Raw genomic sequence first — 19325 nt, 5'->3', positions numbered from 1 at the left:
GAAGCTGCCATGAAGCCACTTCCACTTCATCCTAACCCACTCCAGCCATCAATGGGCTCAGGGAGGGGGTGAAGGGTGTTACTGTATTGCAATTCAGTAAACTTTTATTTTCCATTAATTATTACAAACCTAGAAATCCAAACTAAGTGATAAAAAGAATCACAGGAGATATATATATATATATATATATATATATATATATATATTTAACTCAGAAGTAAATTAATTGATTTGTAGGTGTATTTCTATTGAAATCTACATTCTTTTAAAAATCAACTTACTTGGATATACGAATTGTTTTTCTTCAGGTACAATGAATGACAGAAAAAAGTTTACCTTCAATATCCCTTTAAAGCCAGTAATCTGTGGCCCCTTTAGGTAAGAATAGACTAGTTTCAGTCTAGATACCTGTTAAGCTGCATATATGTTGTGTGACTTCTTTTCTCAAAATACAAGTTCCATGTGCTTTAACTGTAGCTGTTTTTGAAATTCACCTAAGTGTCAAAAGCAGCCTATCCAGTAGCACAGAAAGCTGTGGGTATGTGGAGAGAAACCTCAGATTCTTTACTTGAACATTGAATTCTCTGGATCACTTTTTAAAGTGATTTAGCATGCCCCTCATGGCTTGGCTTTAGTTACTGGATTGTATACACTTTATATAACTTGTTTGCTTATAAGCTACTCATAGCATGTGATGAAGCTGGATAGAAATGCAAATAGAAATAATTGAAAAAAGTATAGTGAGAGGCGCCAAATGTCCTTGGCCTAGGTTTTCCTTTGATTTGTCCATGCTACAAATTACATTTGTCTAGGAATGACCACGTTTATTAATGTAATTAAAGGGCATGTCTAAACAATTCATTTATCCCGGGATCGTCTCTAGGTCGTCCCTGTGCATCCAAATGACACACAGGGTATACCGGGGTCAACGGGGCACGACCAGAGACTTCCCCCAGGATAATTGATGGTGCTATGTAAATAAAATAATAATCATAATTGAAACTGGGGTTTTTCCATTTTTCCTGCGCTCAGGTCCATCCCGAGAACTGTGGCCAGTGCTCCTGGTCCTACCTCCGAGTAGCAGGGCTCTTTAAATGGGCATGGAGCTGCACAGGGTGACTCAGTGCCCATCAGAGTTGGGGGGGGGGAGCAATTTCGCCATCCCCAGGATGGCTGGCACTGCTTTTATTTAATTTTATTATTATTATTTAATTCGTTAATCGGAGGATCGGGGCTGCGCAATTGCGCAACCAGCTCCTCCTTCAAAAAAACCCACACACGCTGTGCCGGATGTCCCTCTTTCTCTCCAGGACATCGCACTGGCATATCGACCCTGGGGGAGGATCACAGAAGCCAGAAAGCCCATGATCCTCCCCCCCCCCCCCCCCGTCCCAGAAATCGCTTTGGTGTAGACATGCCCAAAGACATCCAGCAAAATGAAATAGAGGTGTAATATTTGTAGTTATCAAGTTTGCTTAATCTGTGACAGCCATTTCAAAGAATAAAAGGACTTATTTTTGTTAGAGTTTGCTCATTTCAAAATATTTTCATCTGTTCAGTTCTACAAAAGAACGGCAAGAATTCCTGAATCCAAATCTTACTACTCCTGATCAAGATCCTAAACGGTCTAAATCTGATGGATTTCAGCAAGATATTTCAAAACAGTCTTCAAGTAGATCAGATTTATTTACTGCATTTAGTAAAGTCTCCATTGATGAAAGCAAGAAAATGGAAAATTATCATAGAGCCAAGCAACCTGTCAAAGTCTTTGTGCCACCTTTCAAAACAAAATCAAGTGCTCCTCAGGATGAAATAGGTATCAGCAAAGAATCTGTCTTACTGGGCAACAAAGTTATTAATAGAATAGAAGAACTTAATCCTGAAAAGGATCATGAAAGCACCATTGAACCAGAAAAGGATAATTCTGCACAAATATCAGCTGTGGATTGGGAATGTGAAGATGCAAAATCAGGTATGTTGGATGTATATTTCTGGTATTTGTGTGGGCAAGTGTTTGTGAACATTATTGTGAGCATTTATTGCCAAATGGCTTCTGTAAAGATGATCTACTTAGTGGCTGGTACAGTTCCACATATTGGATCTATATGTGTGCAGGCTAAGTTGCTGATACTTCTAGAGATTAGATTCTAGAACATGAGGCTCTCCTTCCCCTCTACTCAAATAATTTTTCTAACCTCAAGCACCTCAGTCAAAAGGCAGCTCCTTTTTTGCTGCTCTGGAATAAAGAGGTATTCCTAGAACTTGGTAATCTCCACTGATATTTGTGCAACACTGCCATGGACATGGATGCCGTGAAGGAAGCTAGCATTGTTGCATGGTACCTGATTAGGCCTCTAATTGGGAAATGGCCGTGGCTCAGGGGAAAGAATGCAGCTTGGCAATAGAGCTCATACTTTGCTTCGAAAAGGTTCTAGACTCGATCTCCAGCTAGGGCAGGGAAAACTCCTGCCTTGAAGCCCTGGAGATCCCCTGCCAGTCAGTCTTGATAATACTCGGCTAGATGGACCATTAGTCCGACTCAGTTTAAGGCAGCTTCCTGTGTGTCTGATAAAAGTTATTCTCCCATATGTAGGACTATAGAAAGGGCATGAATGGAGAATTCACAGATGAAGTTATTCTGTAAAACTCTGGTACTCATTAAAATATGTATTTTTATTTGCATTTTTATACTACTAATGCAAATGCTGGAGGTGATTTACAAGAAGCAGTGTAATATTTGCTGCTCGGATATCAAATATTGTTCCATTAGTTCAAAATTCAGTCTTAGTTCCTCATATGGAAAACATCTCCCCTGAGTTTTAAATAATTTGTACCCACCATTAAATAGGTATAGTCTATGCATATGGCATAGTTCTGTGTACGTTCAACATACAAGGCACTATATGGTGGTGTGGTGAATGTTAGAAGATTGTGTCATTAGGCTGCTACCTCAGAATCCTGTATTCAGTAATAGCAACACTGGTTTGGATGTCAAAGTAAGGACAAGCATATCAATAACAACAATTCAGCAACTATTAGATATTATATTGGGTGCATTTATTATATAAATATCTTAAGACTCTATTTGCATTGATATTTAGAAGTGGTGAAATCTAAAATGCAATAATATTCTTTAGAACGTAAGAGGCCTGCCAGATAAGACCCAATGCATATCTAGTCCTGCAGTCTGTTCCCACAATGGCCAGATGCCTGTGGGACGCCCACAACCAGGACCCGAGTGCAATAGAACTCTCCCACTCATGTTCCCCAGCAGCTGGCATACGTAGGCAACCTTTGTGTGATTGGAATTTAAATGAAGGAATGTTTATTAGGATTTGATTAGTATTTTTCTTAACAGATTTAACAAAAATAATAGCAAATCTTCACTATGCCAGAAATCTACAAGAAATAAGAATTATGAAAAAACAAAAGCAACGAATCCACCCACAACCTGGCAGCCTGTATCTTGTAAAAATGTCTTCTGCTCCCTGCAGAGTTCCTCTGAAAGTTGCAGTGGAAGAGAAATTGCCTCATGCTTACTTCAGTGAACAGGTACCTACACTCTATGGCCTGGTTTGGACAAACTTGTCTCAGCTTATTATTTGCCTATACGCAGCCTCTTTATGGTGCAAATAATCCAACCAGGAATCACAGTTTCCCATTTCATCCATATTGGGAAAGTATTGTTACTAGCTCCAGAACAAGCCACCCTACTACATCTACTAAACTGCAGTTTGAAGTTTTGGAGGCTGGCTTGTTCTGGAGCTAATAACAGTGTGCCAGTTCACACAATTAATCAAGCCATTGTGAGTTAAATAAGCCACAGTGGGTTGTTTAAATTGGCAGTGTGGGCTGGGAACCTTTAACCTAATCCCCCCCCCCCCCCGGTGCAGCTTGTCATGTCATCTAAACCATGGCAACATGGCTTGTTTGAGGGGCAAGTAACTGAAATAATCCAACAATATGTGAACAGTTATATACAGTTGTTTCAGCCTCAGAGAAACCATACTGCTTGGGTTCAGATGACACAACAAGCCATGCCGAGGTGAGTAATTAGGGAAATGCCCACGTTGGCTTGTTTTGATAATGAGAACTAGGTCAGTATTTTCATAGTTTGGATGAAATGGGAAACCATGGTTCATTAGAGGCTTTCCGTTTGATGGCTAACAGCCTGAAGAGTCTAAATGCATGGGCAAAATCTTTGTTTATATCTTATCAAGCCAAGAGGGTAATAAATAAATATATATAATCATCTGATCACAGTCCATGTGTGTTTTTTGTAAGCCTGAACTCAAAGGCTTACAAGCATCCTATGGAGGAGTGTTAGAGGCAATCCTCGCCTCCTTGTCTTCCCTCCCTGCATTTTGTCAGCTGGGCTTTTTTGCCCTTCTAGTGAAAGCGTTTCAGAGGCGGAAAGAAGGAGTCTAGAGAGGCCCCAGGATTCTAATGCATAGGGGTAATTTGCATGCATAGTATGCATGCCGTATAACTGGTTATTCTGAAACAGAGACAAAAACTTATTCTGAAACAGAGACAAAAACAGAGTCATGCTGGAGGAAGAGAGGTTAGGTGGGAACGTACAAGTCCAATACTAGCTGCAATTTGTTCCTGTAACAATAAATCATGGTTTGTTATTAGGTCCAAATGGGATGCTGGTCCTGACCATGAACCTATGTGTTTCCTCAGCATTATGCCTTGATTTAGGATCTCTAGTGCTTGAGTGGGCATTGTAGTCATTCATCACTATCTGATTTCAAAGGGCTCTTTCTGCAATTCTTCCATGAAAGCCCGTTTGTGGAAGATGTCAAATCTATCCAATGTGTGGCTATACCTCTGTTCCATATCTTGAGATCTAATTTGTTTGAATACAAATACCCTCATGGTTTGAGACTTGATTACTGTATATCATTTTTCTTACTGGACTTTCCTCAGACCTAAAAGTTACAATTCTAACATTCAATCTTCAAAGAATTGTTTTTAGAGTATTTTCCGTAAAGAACTCAAATCTTTGGAACCCTTTTACCCTGACTTCATAATCTTGGATTTCAAACTTTCAAGAAATACAAGTAATCATTTATAAGAAATTGTAATGGTCATGTTTCATAACATTAAAGTATTCTGCCTGTCTCTCACCCTTGCAGTTGTATGCATTTGGCATTTCCAGGCAGTGCCTAAAAATTAACAGCAGAAATGCAGAAGATTTTCAATTTATCATCCAGGACTTTTTCAGTAGACAGTATTTCCTAGAAAGACATGGAATTCAGTTGGCTGATGGAGGGTATCTTATCCCTAGTGATGACGGAACAGCAGGAAAAGAAGAATTCTACAGGTATCCATCCTATTGACCATGTTCATTTTAAGTATGGACTTGTTATTAAATGTTACAGTTATGAACCTATCAGTGAATGTTTTAATGTTGAAACACAGAACCTTTTATATTTGAGATGCAAAGAAAATTCAAAGAAACTGTTTCTTCTTAATATATTAGAAATTCCAAAGCGGTGTACTCTGTAAACCTCTCTGGGAAACTATAATTAATAGGATCAGGACATTGCAGATAATTAAACCAGATAGAATTCTATTAAATCTATAAAAACTTAACTATATGCTTTTTGGAATAGCTAATCCTCTTCAAATGCTCCTTTTCATCTACTTCACTTGAAAAATCTGTATTAAAGAAAGAAATAAAATGATGATGATGATGATGATGATGATGATGATGATGATGATGATGAATGTTAGCACAGCCAGTTACAATTTATTGCTACAAGTTACTCTTATGTAAGAAGATTAATTACTTGTGCGTGTTGATATTCATGCTAGAGATGCTTTAAAATTATTATAATTGTTTTGCTGCTATTTTCATATGTAGTTTCTGATCCAAATGTAAATAGAAAGCCATGATTCAGCACTTTTAAGTCTTTCATTTTAATGGATGAGAGCTATAAAGAAAATTAATATTGGCTGAATTGGTGCAGATGTAAGGTTCCCTGGTTGCATGACAGTGGTTTGGAGCTAACTGTGGCTTAAAAGATGCTGAGACAAGTGTAACAGAACCATGGCTAGATCCAAAAATGAAAGCGGAAACATTTGAAGAAGAACACAGGAGGCATTCCTGAGCTCCTAACCATGTTTAAGTAGGGTGACCATATGAAAAGGAGGACAGGGCTCCTGTATTTTTAACAGTTGCATAGAAAAGGGAATTTCAGCAGGTGTCATTTGTATATATGGAGAAGATATTCCCTCTTCATCACAACAGTTAAAGGTGCAAGAGCTATACTAGAGTGACCAGATTTAAAAGACGGCAGGGCACCTGCAGCTTATCTGTTGTGATGAAGAGGAAATTTCACCAGGTTCTCCATATATACAAATGACACCTGCTGATATTTCCTTTTCAATACAACAAAGATACAGGAGCTATGTCCTCCTTTTCATATGGCCACCCTAGTTTAGGTGCTTAAGAATGCCATGTTGGTTATGGATCAGACTTTTGGTGATTATTTGTAATAGGTCTCCTCAAACAGGCATTTAAAAAGTTGCGCTGTTATGATATCATTTTAAGGGTAGTCTTTTTATAGGTAACTATGCAGGCCTACTTTTTAATAACTTGATGAATATTCTGATATTTTTGCACAGAGCTTTGTGTGACACACCTGGTGTAGATCAAAAGCTAATTTCGAAAGCCTGGGTGTACAACCATTATAGGTGGATCATATGGAAACTGGCAGCAATGGAAGTTGCATTTCCACAGGAATTTGCCAATAAATGTTTGACACCAGAAAGAGTACTACTTCAGCTAAAGTACAGGTATATTACAGCTTCAAATTTGGAATATGACTCTTCTGCATTGACTCTTGACATACACTTTTTGATTTTTAATAAGTTTTTAGTTTTAAACTATAATTATTTCTTCAATTACATACATCTCTTCTGTCACAGGAAAATGTAGTTTTGTTCCTTAAAAGAGAGTACTAGTATGTTAGCAGTTTACTGCCTCTAAAAACGTTCTTCTCCCACATCTAATTTGAACCTATTGCACTTTTTTTCTTTTGAAAGGTATGATGTGGAGGTTGACAAAAGTCATCGATCAGCCATCAAAAGAATAACAGAGAGAGATGATGTTGCTGCTAAAACAATGATATTGTGCATCTCTAAAATCATATCATTAAGTGCAAATATGTCTCAAATCTGTGGTAATAAAAACACTGCTGGGGAAAGCAAAAAAGATGTGGCAGTGGTTGAAGTTACAGATGGTTGGTATGGGATTAGGGCTGTCTTGGACCCTCGTCTTCAATCGCTGTTGAATAGACAGAGGCTGATGGTAGGCCAGAAGATAGTTGTACATGGGGCGGAACTTGTGGGTTCGCCAGATGCAACCACTCCACTGGAAGCGCCAGAATCCCTTATGCTAAAGGTAAAATAAAACATGCTTTAGTTAAGTAATTATATTTCAAGCTGCAACTATTTCTTTATATATTGCTTTAGGAATAGATGGTGGCTTACAGGGAAAAATGCATTCTCCATCAATTTCAATTCCTTACCCCTTCCTTATTGTAGTCATCTTCTAGATTGTAAGTTTATAGACTGGGGCCTTTTATTTTCTCTTTTTTAAAAAATGTACAGCACAAACACTACAGTAAGTACGTGTTGAAAATGTGTGTAGGCTATCTGTTTCACTTGATAAGTTGTAAAGTTCAATGTCACTTGCTTGCAGAGTTTATCCAAAACTGTGACTGGGTTCAGACAACACAATAGTCAACGGTTGATTAAATTGTCCACAGTAGACTAAAGAGTCAACCATTGACTATTGTGTTGGTTATTTTCCTGAAATAACTAATGCAAATAATCAACGGTGTGCAGAGTTGATTATCTGCACAACTGCTGATTATCGTGTCATGTGGTGGGCTCTGTTGATTATTTCCCATGCCTAGAGATTTGCAAGGTAAAAGCAGCAGACACTCCTGCTGTTTTTGCCCAGTGGGGCTGTATAGGCAAGGGAAATAATCCTGTCCCAAGAAGCACTTGGGAACCACCGGTCGTTCCATCCCTGCGTGGAGTGCCACGATCGGCGTCTCCTCACGTTTCCCAGGACCGGGTACATGCCATCCCTGGGTGGTCTGCCGTCCCTTACCCCCACTCCCGCCATGGAGGGAAAGTGCTGGGGATGGGGGTTGCTAGGATCTCCTGTTTGAGAGTGGCAGGAACTCCTAGCGTCCCCGTCTCCAGTCACCAGCACTTTGTGGTGAACACAGGGCAGGGCGCAGGAGGAGTAAGTGCATCCTCCTGCATCCCACCCTCCATTCGCAACAGCATCTCTCTCTGCCCTTGCCATAGGAAAAATGGGGAAGGCATCGTCGCGGAGGGATACCATCCCCTGACAGGGGATGGTATCACTCTACCTCCTTCCCCATGCATTGTGAGGGCAAGGGTGGAGAGAGGCACTGTCTGAGAGTGTCTCTCTCCACCCTTGCCCTCGCAACACATGGCGAAGGAGGCATTGCGGAGTAATAATCAGCAACGCCTCCTTCGCAATGTGTTGCAAGGGTGGAGGGATGCTGACAGGAGAGACACTCCTGACAGCATCCCTCCGCCCTCGCCTCGTTGCAGACACCCATCAGGCAAGCCTCTCCCTTTGCCGCGCCAGGCTACCCCCATTGAAATGAAGTTGGGAGAATCCCCATTTCCAAATGGATAGCCCAGCGTGGTGGAGGGAGACACAACAAATGGCTAAAGGAGCCAGCGGGGCGATAACAGCAAGGAGCCCCTGATAGATATTTCTCTGCTGCAGCCCGATATGGAAATAGGGAACCAGCGCCGCCATTTAGTGGGGAGAGCTATAGCCAACCCTGTGTTTATAATCTACTCCATGGATGATTGTTAGCATGTCACTCCAGCGCGGCATGCTGATAGTCATCCATGGGGTGGACTATTCACACAGGGTTGGCTAATATGTTGCCCGAATACGCCCTAACTCTTGGTCCTATAAGTGTGTGGTAGATGCTTGCACCTTTATATATGTAAGTATCTACAGAACCACTTGGCTGCTTTATAACAACTATGTTTACAGAAGTTTAATCATGTTGTTTTAGATTTCAGCTAACAGTACTCGACGTGCTCGATGGTATGCCAAGTTAGGATATTATCGTGATCCCCGGCCATTCTCTTTGCCTTTATCATCACTCCTTAGTGATGGTGGGACTGTTGGTTGCATTGATGTCATTATTCAGAGAATTTATCCCACACAGGTAAAGTACTTTAATATAATATGATTACTTTCAGTCATTTCTGCTAATTTCCTTGTAACACAAATCTAAAGCCATGTAGGTGGCTACTAATTTTCTATGAATATTTATTGCAGTGGATGGAAAAAGTATCAACAGGATCCTATGTGTTTCGTAACTGTCGAGCTGAAGAAAGAGAAGCTGCAAAACATGCAGAGAACCGCCAAAAAACCCTAGAAACACTGCTTGCAAAAATACAAGCTGAATTTGAAAAGAATGAAGGTAAAGTATCAATATTGTTTAATCATTTTTAGTACACTGACTGGAGTCTCAATTATGATTTATAGATATATTTGAATTTATCCAATAATATTCTGTGGGTTGGATTGAAAGGTGTCCTTCTACTCATGGAAGGCCTGTGTTGCACTTTGTACTAAAGTGTTGCATTAGAAAAGTGGAACTAAATTAAAAAATGAGCTGCTTCTACAACAGCTTGCAAAAGCATGAAAAACTTACCTGTTGTAATACTGTGCAAAATATACGCAGGTGTTTATGGAACAGCACTAGCATGTATTTTCTTTGTATTTAATCTTATAAACATAACTTGGGTTTCTTTGACAGACCTTTTGGGGCTTTGGTAGGTTTGTGTATTTTCTTCTTAGAGGAAATACCTCAAAGATTTTAAAGACAATCTTAAATAGTAATTTTATACTCGTTCTTGTAATATGCCTAGACATATTGCACAAATTTGTATTTTTGCCTTACCTTTTCTTGACTTGTCATCCTGTTAATGCCGCTAATAGCAGCTATCTAGCACTGGGTATCAATGTGTGAGTGGAAATCAAGTAGTTTAGTAACACCTGTAGATGGCAGAAAAAACACTAATTTTGAGAATACTTTATAGGAGGCAGACCTAGTACACACAATAAACAGTCAGCAATGGGTCCTGCAGATGATACAATATATGAGGCAATTTAAAGAGGGATACAGTTGCTTCCAATGGAAGGCAGGTCCACTGAAACGCAATACCTGCATTTCTCCAACATACATTCTGTTCACATACAAACTAAGTTTCCACATACAGGACTCAATGCTGTGCTTTCATTCAGGAGTGCTCTCATCTAGCCACAATAGTATTACTATTGTAGTCTGTGTTCTACAGGGTGCTGCCATTGAATAAAACTTCAATTTGAGTGGAATGAGTTACAGAAGGTGGCTGGACACAAGAAAGGGGAGAGAACCTAGAGTCCCTGTTTTCAGGGATGGGCTTCTTTGGGTTGGACTGAAGTGGAGGAGAAGTTAATGATGGGAATTGGATAAGTGAGACACCACTGTTTGTCTTTTGCCTTGTTGCTGCATCAGCCAGCCTCCTCTCCCATGCTTGGGGATGGACACTCTACCTGAGTGGATTTCAGAAACAAAAGGAAGGTTTTCTGAAACCTGGCCATTTGGTTTCAAACCTGGCATTATTGACACTTCTATGGATCCAGGGCTAGCCATGAGCTGATGGGGATGAGAAGGAATTTTACCCAGTACCATGATTGACTGCTTTGGTCTTTCATTTGCCTTCCTAATTCTCCTCCACAAGAATTTTTGCTTTTGTAATAATTTCAGCTATGCACTTCTCTAGTGGTGGTGGTATTAGGCAGAAAACTCAGTTGCTAGATGAGTGGAGGGGTGAGACTCCTATTCCCTCATTCAGAAAAGCCCTTTTAACGGCATCAGAGCTATGGGGCATGGGCTACACCAACCCAGGTTCTTACCCCACGGCCACACTTATAGATGCACAAGCGACATTTGCAGGAGCAGGGCAAGTGGTCAGCAACTATTTCTCACTACCTTGTGGTGTTGCCCCAGCAGGCAAGCTGAGTCAAGCATTTCCAGCAAAATCTGAGTCAACAACAAGATCCTTGCCTTTCCCCCGTGCCTTGCCTTTCCCCTGCATCCGTTAAAGTTGTGGCCTGTTCTTGTATCCCATTTCAGAATAGATAAAAATCAATGATTTTTTTTAAAATGGATTTTTAAATTTAATTTAAAAAAAAAATCATATTCCAGTTCTGGAATAGTTGTTAGGCTTATCTGGACTGGATTTTGAGGGTGGAAATTGGTTCTTTGGCATTTTAATTGAATCTGATTTTATTCTATTTTTAATGTAGTCTTTAGTCCTCTTTATAGTTGTTACCTGGAATGGGTTATAAATTTAAGTAAACTTCTTAAAAATAGATGAAGGCAAAAGAGTGCTGCGATCCCGTGCATTAACAAGACAGCAAATTCGCTCTCTGCAAGATGGTGCAGACCTTTACGAAGCAATCCTTAAAGCTGCTGATCCAGCTTACATGGAGGTAAGGATGTGTTTCATGTCCTAGACTTATTTATACTCTTATATCAACATCATGACATCCCTCACTATCTTTAACTATGACGTCTAGAGCTAATGGGTTTATGGGTCTTAAAAATGAAAATTATGGGTCTCAAAAATGAAATTCAGAACAAGTTGGGGTGGTTATATGTGTGTGGAGATGCATGTTCGAAATTAGAGCATAAATACCATCTGTATGAATGCCATTTTCTGGATTACCTCTCTTGCCCATGTGTCCTCTTGGAGTTTGATCACAAAGTGGAAGGATGGGAGAGAAGTGGGGAGTTGAGTAGAATTTGAAATTAAACCTAAGATATGCTAGTTTCTTGTGAATTCTTTTCAAGGTAAAATGAATATATTGTTAATTCAATTTCCTACAAATCAGGAAAATAAGTGCAAGTTCATACAAGAACCTGGGTTTATCGAGCTTGTGGATGGAGCTGTTGGTAAGATGCAAGTCAGGCATTCATATTAGAAACAAACAATAAGAATCATTGCGAAGATGATTTTATTTTTTTGAATGTTTGAACCAATTTATAACAATTCAGTAGTGGCGTGACTGAAATTTCAGTTGAGTTTTTGTAGACATGATTTGATATAATAACACCAGTACTTGATTTAGACTTTTAGGTTCTGCAGCTAATACATAATAAGATTTAGAAGCAAAAAAAAGAAGCAAAAACCATCTTGTTTTATGGAAGAGCACCTTTTATCAGCTTAGGTTGATATACCAACTACGCCCTTAACTGGACAGAGATAGCCTAGCTACAGTTATCCATGCTCTGATAACCTCTCGCTTGGATTACTGCAATGCGTTATACGTGGGGCTGCCTTTGAAAACGGTCCGGAAGCTTCAGCTGGTACAAAATAGGGCACCCCGTTTACTAACAGGGACTGGCCGGCGAGATCACATTACGCCAGTCCTTTTCCAGCTTCATTGGCTGCCAGTCCAGGTCCGGGCCCGATTCAAAGTGCTGGTATTGACATTTAAAGCCCTAAACGGTTTGGGGCCAGGTTATTTTAAAGAACGCCTCCTCCCATATGTACCTGCCCGGACCTTAAGATCATCTACAGGGGCCCTTCTCTGTGAGCCCCTGCCAAAGGAAGTGAGGCAGGTGGCTACTAGGAGGAAGGCTTTCTCCGCTGTGGCACCCCGGTTGTGGAATGAGCTCCCTTGAGAGGTCCACCAGGCGCCTACACTGTACTGCTTTCGTCGCCAGCTGAAGACCTTTTTATTCACTCAGTATTTTAACACTTAATTTTAACTTAAATTTAAATTTTACTGTTTTAACTCTGTATTTTAATCTTACATCAATTTTGCTGCGTGGTTTTATCCTGGTTGCGCTTTTTATACTGTATTTCGTAATTGTGCTTTTAACCTGTTGGTTGTTTTATTGTGGTTTTAATTTTTGTGAACCGCCCAGAGAGCTTCGGCTATTGGGCAGTATAAAAATGTAAATAATAATAATAATAATAATAATAATAATAATAATAACTGGAACTTATAAAATAGGGATTTCTATATTTATTGGTGAAGACATATGATCAAATGTTACCATTGTAATTGCAGAGCTATTTCAGTGAGGAGCAGTTAAAAGCCTTGAATAATCATAGACAGATGGTAAATGACAAAAAACAAGCACAGATAGAAGCAGAATTCAGGAAGGCCGTGGAATCTACTGAACAGGAGGAACACAATTCCTGTAGGAGGGATGTATCCACTCTAATCAAATTGCGAATTGTGGATTACAGAAAAGAAGAAAAAGAAAAAGGTTAGTATGATCAGAATCCTAATCCTCTCCAAGTGGTACACAGGCACTAGAAAGGCAAGATAATAGATCTGTTTAGTTTGTTGTTATTGTTATTTATTTTATAGCACCATCTATCTTCATTGTATATGATGCTTTGCAAAGAGTAAATATGACATATCCATTTGCCATAGGCACATTTCATTAGGGTGTGCATCCAGGGGGGAATTACGCACTTTCCGGAGGCCCCAGAAAGTGCGTTTTTCCCTCCTCTGGGTAAAGTTCACTTTCTCTCACATTTCCCACTGCTCCAATTGGGGCCTTAAGGCCCCAGTTGGAGTAGTGGGGATTGAAAAAGTGCACTTTCTGGAGCTTTCAGAAAAAGCGTAATTCTCCCCCACCATGCTAATTGAGGCTGCCATTAGTGTGGCAAAGAGGAATTATGCACTTTCCAGAGCCCCCTCCTCCACTCCAGTCAGGCCTTAAAGGCCCCAATTGGAGTGGAGGAGGGGAAAGCACGCTTTTTTGCCCCCACCCAATGCTCCAATCAGGGCTTTTAAGGCCCCGATCAGAGCAGTGAGGGCAGGAAAGTGCACTTTCTGGGGCCTCCATTAGCGTGCCCAGGGGAATTGTGCACTTTCCAGAGGCTTTGGAAAGTGTTTTCCTGTCCTCTTTAAAGGCACTGATTTGAGCAGTGTGTGTGTGTGAAGCAGAGGCAGCCCCGGAGACATTCGGATGTGCCTGGGTACACCCCGTGCGCATGCCTATGCCCTTCGCCAAGGGACTTACAAACTGAAGCGAAGGCATGAGTAAGCAGAGAAAGAGTATGTGATTAAATGTCATATCTCTTGATTATCTGAACTTAGTGTATGTCCCCCATGGAATTCTCTGTAACTGTAGCTGTATAACATAATATCCAATGCTGCCAGTGTGCCAGCAGGACTCACTGCCGGCACAACAGGAAGCTAGTGCTTCATAGAGCAATCCCAGAAATGAGCTAAAATGGTCATTTCCAGAATTGCAAAGGCCAGCAGACCTCAGAAGGGATCTCTGCTGGCCTGTCCATTTCAGAAATGATCATTTTCACTCTTTTCCAGGATTACTCTAGGCAGCTCTAGCTTCCTGTTTAGCCAGCAGTGGGTCTGGGTGGTACAACTTAATCAGTGGAAATGTATGGGCAGCGTTGGATGCTGTATATGTAAATACTAGCATTAAAAAAAATCAAAATAAGTTGCAGTGTTATTGGATAGCCCAGATGTAAATGATTCTGTACTTCATATGCTTTCTAAAGGATGACCTATATTCAAGTCTGATATATATTTTAATTTTACAATTTAGAAATTATATTAAACATCTGGCGGCCGTCATCAGATGTCTGTAACATTCTAAAAGAAGGAGGTCGGTACAGAATCTTCCAGTTAGGTGCATCGCAGTCCAAAAGCAAGACTGAGACTACCAATATTCAGCTTACAGCTACCAAGAAAACTCAGTATCTGCAGCTGCCAGTAAGTATTATGACCTTTAAATGTGAATTCGGCTCAAAGTTTAAGTATCTTTTTTCAATGTTATTGTTCAAAATTTTATTAGGTCTCTGAAGAAATCCTATCACAAGTTTACCAACCAAGGGAGTGTCTGAGGTTCAGCGAACTGTTAGGACCCTCTTTCCAACCAGCCTGTTCTGAAGTGGATTTGGTGGGATATATAGTTTCTCTTAGGAGAGGAACAGGTATGTTGCAAGCAGTGTTTAGTTGTATTGCAGATAAAAATCAAATATGTTTTAATGTGTTTTAAATTTGATAGAAATCAATTTTTTAAAAAAATATTTTTTACACTTCAGCTATGGAGTATGTTCTAAAAATAATCTGGTTAAATTTAATGGAAGCTGTTAAAGCCTATACTTCTCATCCCAACATAAACTCATGGATTTTTTAATATTTAGAATTGGAATGAGAGGAAAATATCTTGACTTTTAAGGTCAAGCATGATAAATGACACAATAGCTCATGTATTGTATTTATTATTCTGGACTTCTCAGGGACTGGCAAATCTTCACACATTTCTATGAGGCACCAATCTGTGTTGCAGAAGGATCATCCAGTGACTGCACTTGAATGATCTTGTACTACTGTTTTATACGCTCTTACATGAGCTCTGCTATGTATTCAGTTCTCAAGTTCTGGATATTTATTCTTGCCAACCAAATAAGTATATTTACACTTGATGTCATGGAGAAATACTGGTCAGTCCAGTAACTAAGCCATTTCTGAAAACTTCAAGTTACTTAACATGTTCCAAATAAGTAATCTTGCTTAGTGTTCCTACATGTTTTCAGAGAGAGCCAAACAGAAATCAATTATGAGGATAGGTATTGTCCAGCACATGTAGAAGACACTAAGTTAGGGAAGACTGTGGTAGGAGATAATTGCTCTGTATGTTTGTCCCTGATTTTAATTATAGTCACTTGCATTTCATTTTTATCATTAAACTAGTCCCATTTGGGTTTCTCTGCCAAATTCATGCTATGAACAGAATACATATATGAATTCGTTCATTTTTTTACTGCTGTGGAGTTAAAAGTTGAAGATTTAAAAATGGGAACAAAAATCTCAGTAGTTTTTTTCATTTTTACTCTGCCAAATCTGTCCATGCAGGAGAGATTTACCATCTTCCTAGTTTTGTTTACATTATTTACTTCGAAAATGATTGTTTTTGCTCTTGTGTGAAGCAGCAGTACAAACATTTATTAAACATTAATGATTTCTCTGGAAAGAAGAGTCATGTGGCATCTTCTATAAAGAATGAAACCCAACAGTTTTCCTCTGTTGACAGAAAGACCCAGTTTTCAACTATTACCTTTTCTGCCCAAGAGTTCCCCCACCCTTTAGAGCACACGAGAGACATAGAATTCCACCCTTACTATGGCAGAAGCTTTCATAGACTAGAATCCACTTTATCTAGGACTCCTTTGATTGTAGTTGGGAGGGGGAAAACAAATTAAATTTCTATGATAGTAAATTGTGCCTTATTTTATGTTTTGTTTTTATTTTGAACTTTGTTAAGATATAAAAGTTTAGATGTTAACGTTTAACTTAAAAAACTGGAGTTAAAAGTTATACTTTTTTCGATATAGGTTTCTCTACATTGGTGTACTTGTCAGATAAAAGTCATACTCTAATAGCAATTCAGATCTGTACAGATCTTAAGCAGCTTGCTATTGAGGACATAATTATTCCTTCTGTGTTGATCTCTGCAACAAATCTTCAATGGCGACCTGAATTCAGATCAAGCATTCCCACTTTATTTTCTGGAGGTCTTTCTGCGTTCTCTTCAAATCCAAAGGAAAACCATCTTCAAGGAATATTTAATGAACTGAAATATACTATAGAGGTAAAATAATTATTTTCTAGTGGAATAGTTAGGTATGTTGTTCTTGTCTATCCAACGGACTCAGGCCATTAAAATACTACTTTACGTAGCTGTCACCACAGACAGTGAAAGCTCCCTCTAAGGGAAGAGCTTAAGACAGCTTGCACAATAAAATCTCATGCAATAAAAATCCATACACTGATAAAAAGCAAAAATTAATAAAATCAACAAGCACCAACATCTAGACAGAGAGACAGGTATTTGTGAAAGATGCTCCTTATCAAAAGTACTTTTGCTATGGGAAGCCTCTGGATATCTTAGCAAATTCTTGTTACGTGCTCCTGGCAACCTGTCTCCATCCAGAAATAGGATGTCTTCTGCAGCCTCCAAATAATTTAACAAAGGCAGTTACTTGTAGAACACAATATACTTCAATATGTATTTCTTAAATAAATTAATATCCACTCTTCTACAAAAGAATATTTCTAGGGCGGTGACAGCTGCAGTTTCCACAGGGATAAATAATTAAGACTTTTTGTCCATATAAGCTCTCCTGGCTTTCTTAAGACACTCGTGGAAAAATGCATGAACTTGCTGATCACAGATACAAGCTCTAGTCATACATTACTCACCTGGCTACTCTATGTATGGAGAAGGAGGGCCTGCACAAAGAGATCTGGGCACAAAGAGAACATACACATGTTCAGCCGCTCATGCAGAGGCACCATTTTCAGACAAATATATGGAATTACTGTGATTTGGGGGGTTGTTTTCTGCCCATCATAGGCATTGCTCACAACTATATCTATGGTCCAAAGGGTCACATGTTTTTTTCCAGGCAAACTTATTCCAGATAAGAAAATACTCTTCAACCATTTTGCCTGGTTCTGTGGATTGCAAATCTGTACCACGAACTTCCCTTGTGTTCAAACAGCCTTTCACCAGCTGATGGGATCCTCAAAGGCCCAATTCTCTTCATTTGACAGTAAACTCCCATCTTCAAATGCCAATGATTCATGTGCCTCACCCACCCATGCCTCATATGCATACACATAGCTATAGGTCTCCTTCGTGTCACATGTCCCTTTTTTAAATCTCTGTAGTAGAGCATGCTAGGGAGGGATGTTCCCACAATGTTGATCCTCGCTGCACTTACCCTTAGACACCCACTGAGCTAGTGTTTTGTCTGAATTGGTTTCTCATATGTGCATATGGGATGAGTTTTTGAATAGTTGAATTAACCAGGATAGGTAGTCTACAGCATACTGGGTTGGACCCAGGATCTGTCTTCTGTGGACAGAAGGGCTCAGGTGTGGGAGGTGACCCCAAGCCTCTGTGTAGCAGCTGATTTGGGAAGGATGGTGCAGGAGTGTTTGCTTCCAACAGCCCAGTTGTGCACATCTAAATCTGAATCCAACCCTACTGTATGTATTTACTTAATGTATTAAACACATATATATATATATATATATATATATATATATATATATATATATATATACACACACACACACATATATATAAACAGCATTTAATAATCTTAAACAAAATCATGATTTTTAAAATTAAAGCTATTTTTTGTACTGTAGAATGATAGCTGCTTTGGCAAAGATGCACATTGCAAACTGATGAACCTGCTTCAAGTAGATGGCCCACAAGTGTTTAACTTGCCTAAACAATATGGCTTGGATCCCTTTTCTTCTCCTTGGAAAACTGGTGCAGCAAATAAACAATCAGTAAGTGTATTAACAGTACACTTTTTACACATATTTATTCTGAAGTCCTTCTATAAATGTGTTTAGGATTGTAACCAAAATGTCTTATGGTGTTAATATTACCAATATAATCAGTTTAATATCTGATAAAAATGCTTGCTGGGATAGTGATGAAGGAAGTTTTTAATAAGCACACAAACCTCAAGAGAAATGTAATATTTAGTTCATATGTCTTTAGTGGATAGAAATAACTGAGGGAATGTAAAACTAATTAGTTTTCCCCCTTTCTTAAAATTAGATTGCAACTCCTAGCAGTGAACGGAGGCATCATAGCCCTTTGATGCTTGGGAAGCTAAATTCAAAGGCACCAGTTTCTCTAGGCTCAGAAAAAATAACACCAGAATTACAAGAAACTCCTAAGAACTGTAAGAAGAGAAAAGCAATGGACCTGCTCTGTCAAGTACCTTCCCCTCCACCAGTAAAACCAATCTGTACATTTATTTCTCCATCTTTGAAAAAGGCATTTCAACCACCTCGAAGTTCTGGTACCCAGCATGAACAGTTACTGAAACGAACAGAATGTAAAGTTAAAATCCCTTCCCAAACAACGTTAAATGAGACTGACTTCCCTCTTGAGAATAATTTTGTGGCTGATGAGGAACTTGCAATGATAAATACACAAGCCCTCTTAAGTAATTTTCCCGTAGAGAGAGAGATTGCTTCTATGGATGAAACTATGTATGAGGTATGCAGTGATTCACCCCACCAAATTTTACTAAGGAATAATTCTTTCCAGTATGCTATTACAAAAAATATATTGCAGGACAGTACTGAGGAGATTGAAACTCCTGCAAAGGAGACAAATAGTTCATTAGCTGTGTGCAGGAAGTTGCAAAGGCAAAGGAAACGGAAATAG

General features: G+C 39.3%; 1 protein-coding gene across 1 annotated transcript in view; it reads left to right on the top strand.

The window, feature by feature from the left end:
- Nucleotides 1–19325, top strand: part of BRCA2 (BRCA2 DNA repair associated) — a 34996-nt gene extending 15671 nt beyond the window's left edge. Inside the window, exons 12-26 of the mRNA XM_063127721.1 lie at nt 309–378; nt 1560–1972; nt 3359–3552; nt 5142–5329; nt 6637–6807; nt 7057–7414; nt 9090–9245; nt 9359–9503; nt 11445–11563; nt 13151–13352; nt 14667–14833; nt 14916–15054; nt 16459–16715; nt 18284–18430; nt 18708–19325. Coding sequence (XP_062983791.1) covers nt 309–378; nt 1560–1972; nt 3359–3552; nt 5142–5329; nt 6637–6807; nt 7057–7414; nt 9090–9245; nt 9359–9503; nt 11445–11563; nt 13151–13352; nt 14667–14833; nt 14916–15054; nt 16459–16715; nt 18284–18430; nt 18708–19325 — 3344 coding nt within the window. The remainder of the gene's footprint in view (nt 1–308; nt 379–1559; nt 1973–3358; nt 3553–5141; nt 5330–6636; nt 6808–7056; nt 7415–9089; nt 9246–9358; nt 9504–11444; nt 11564–13150; nt 13353–14666; nt 14834–14915; nt 15055–16458; nt 16716–18283; nt 18431–18707) is intronic.

The sequence above is a fragment of the Elgaria multicarinata genome, chromosome 5 (genome assembly GCF_023053635.1).
Source record: "Elgaria multicarinata webbii isolate HBS135686 ecotype San Diego chromosome 5, rElgMul1.1.pri, whole genome shotgun sequence".
NCBI lineage: Eukaryota > Metazoa > Chordata > Lepidosauria > Squamata > Anguidae > Elgaria > Elgaria multicarinata.
Note: the sequence above shows the minus strand (reverse complement) of the source record. Positions and strands in the feature narration are given on the sequence as shown.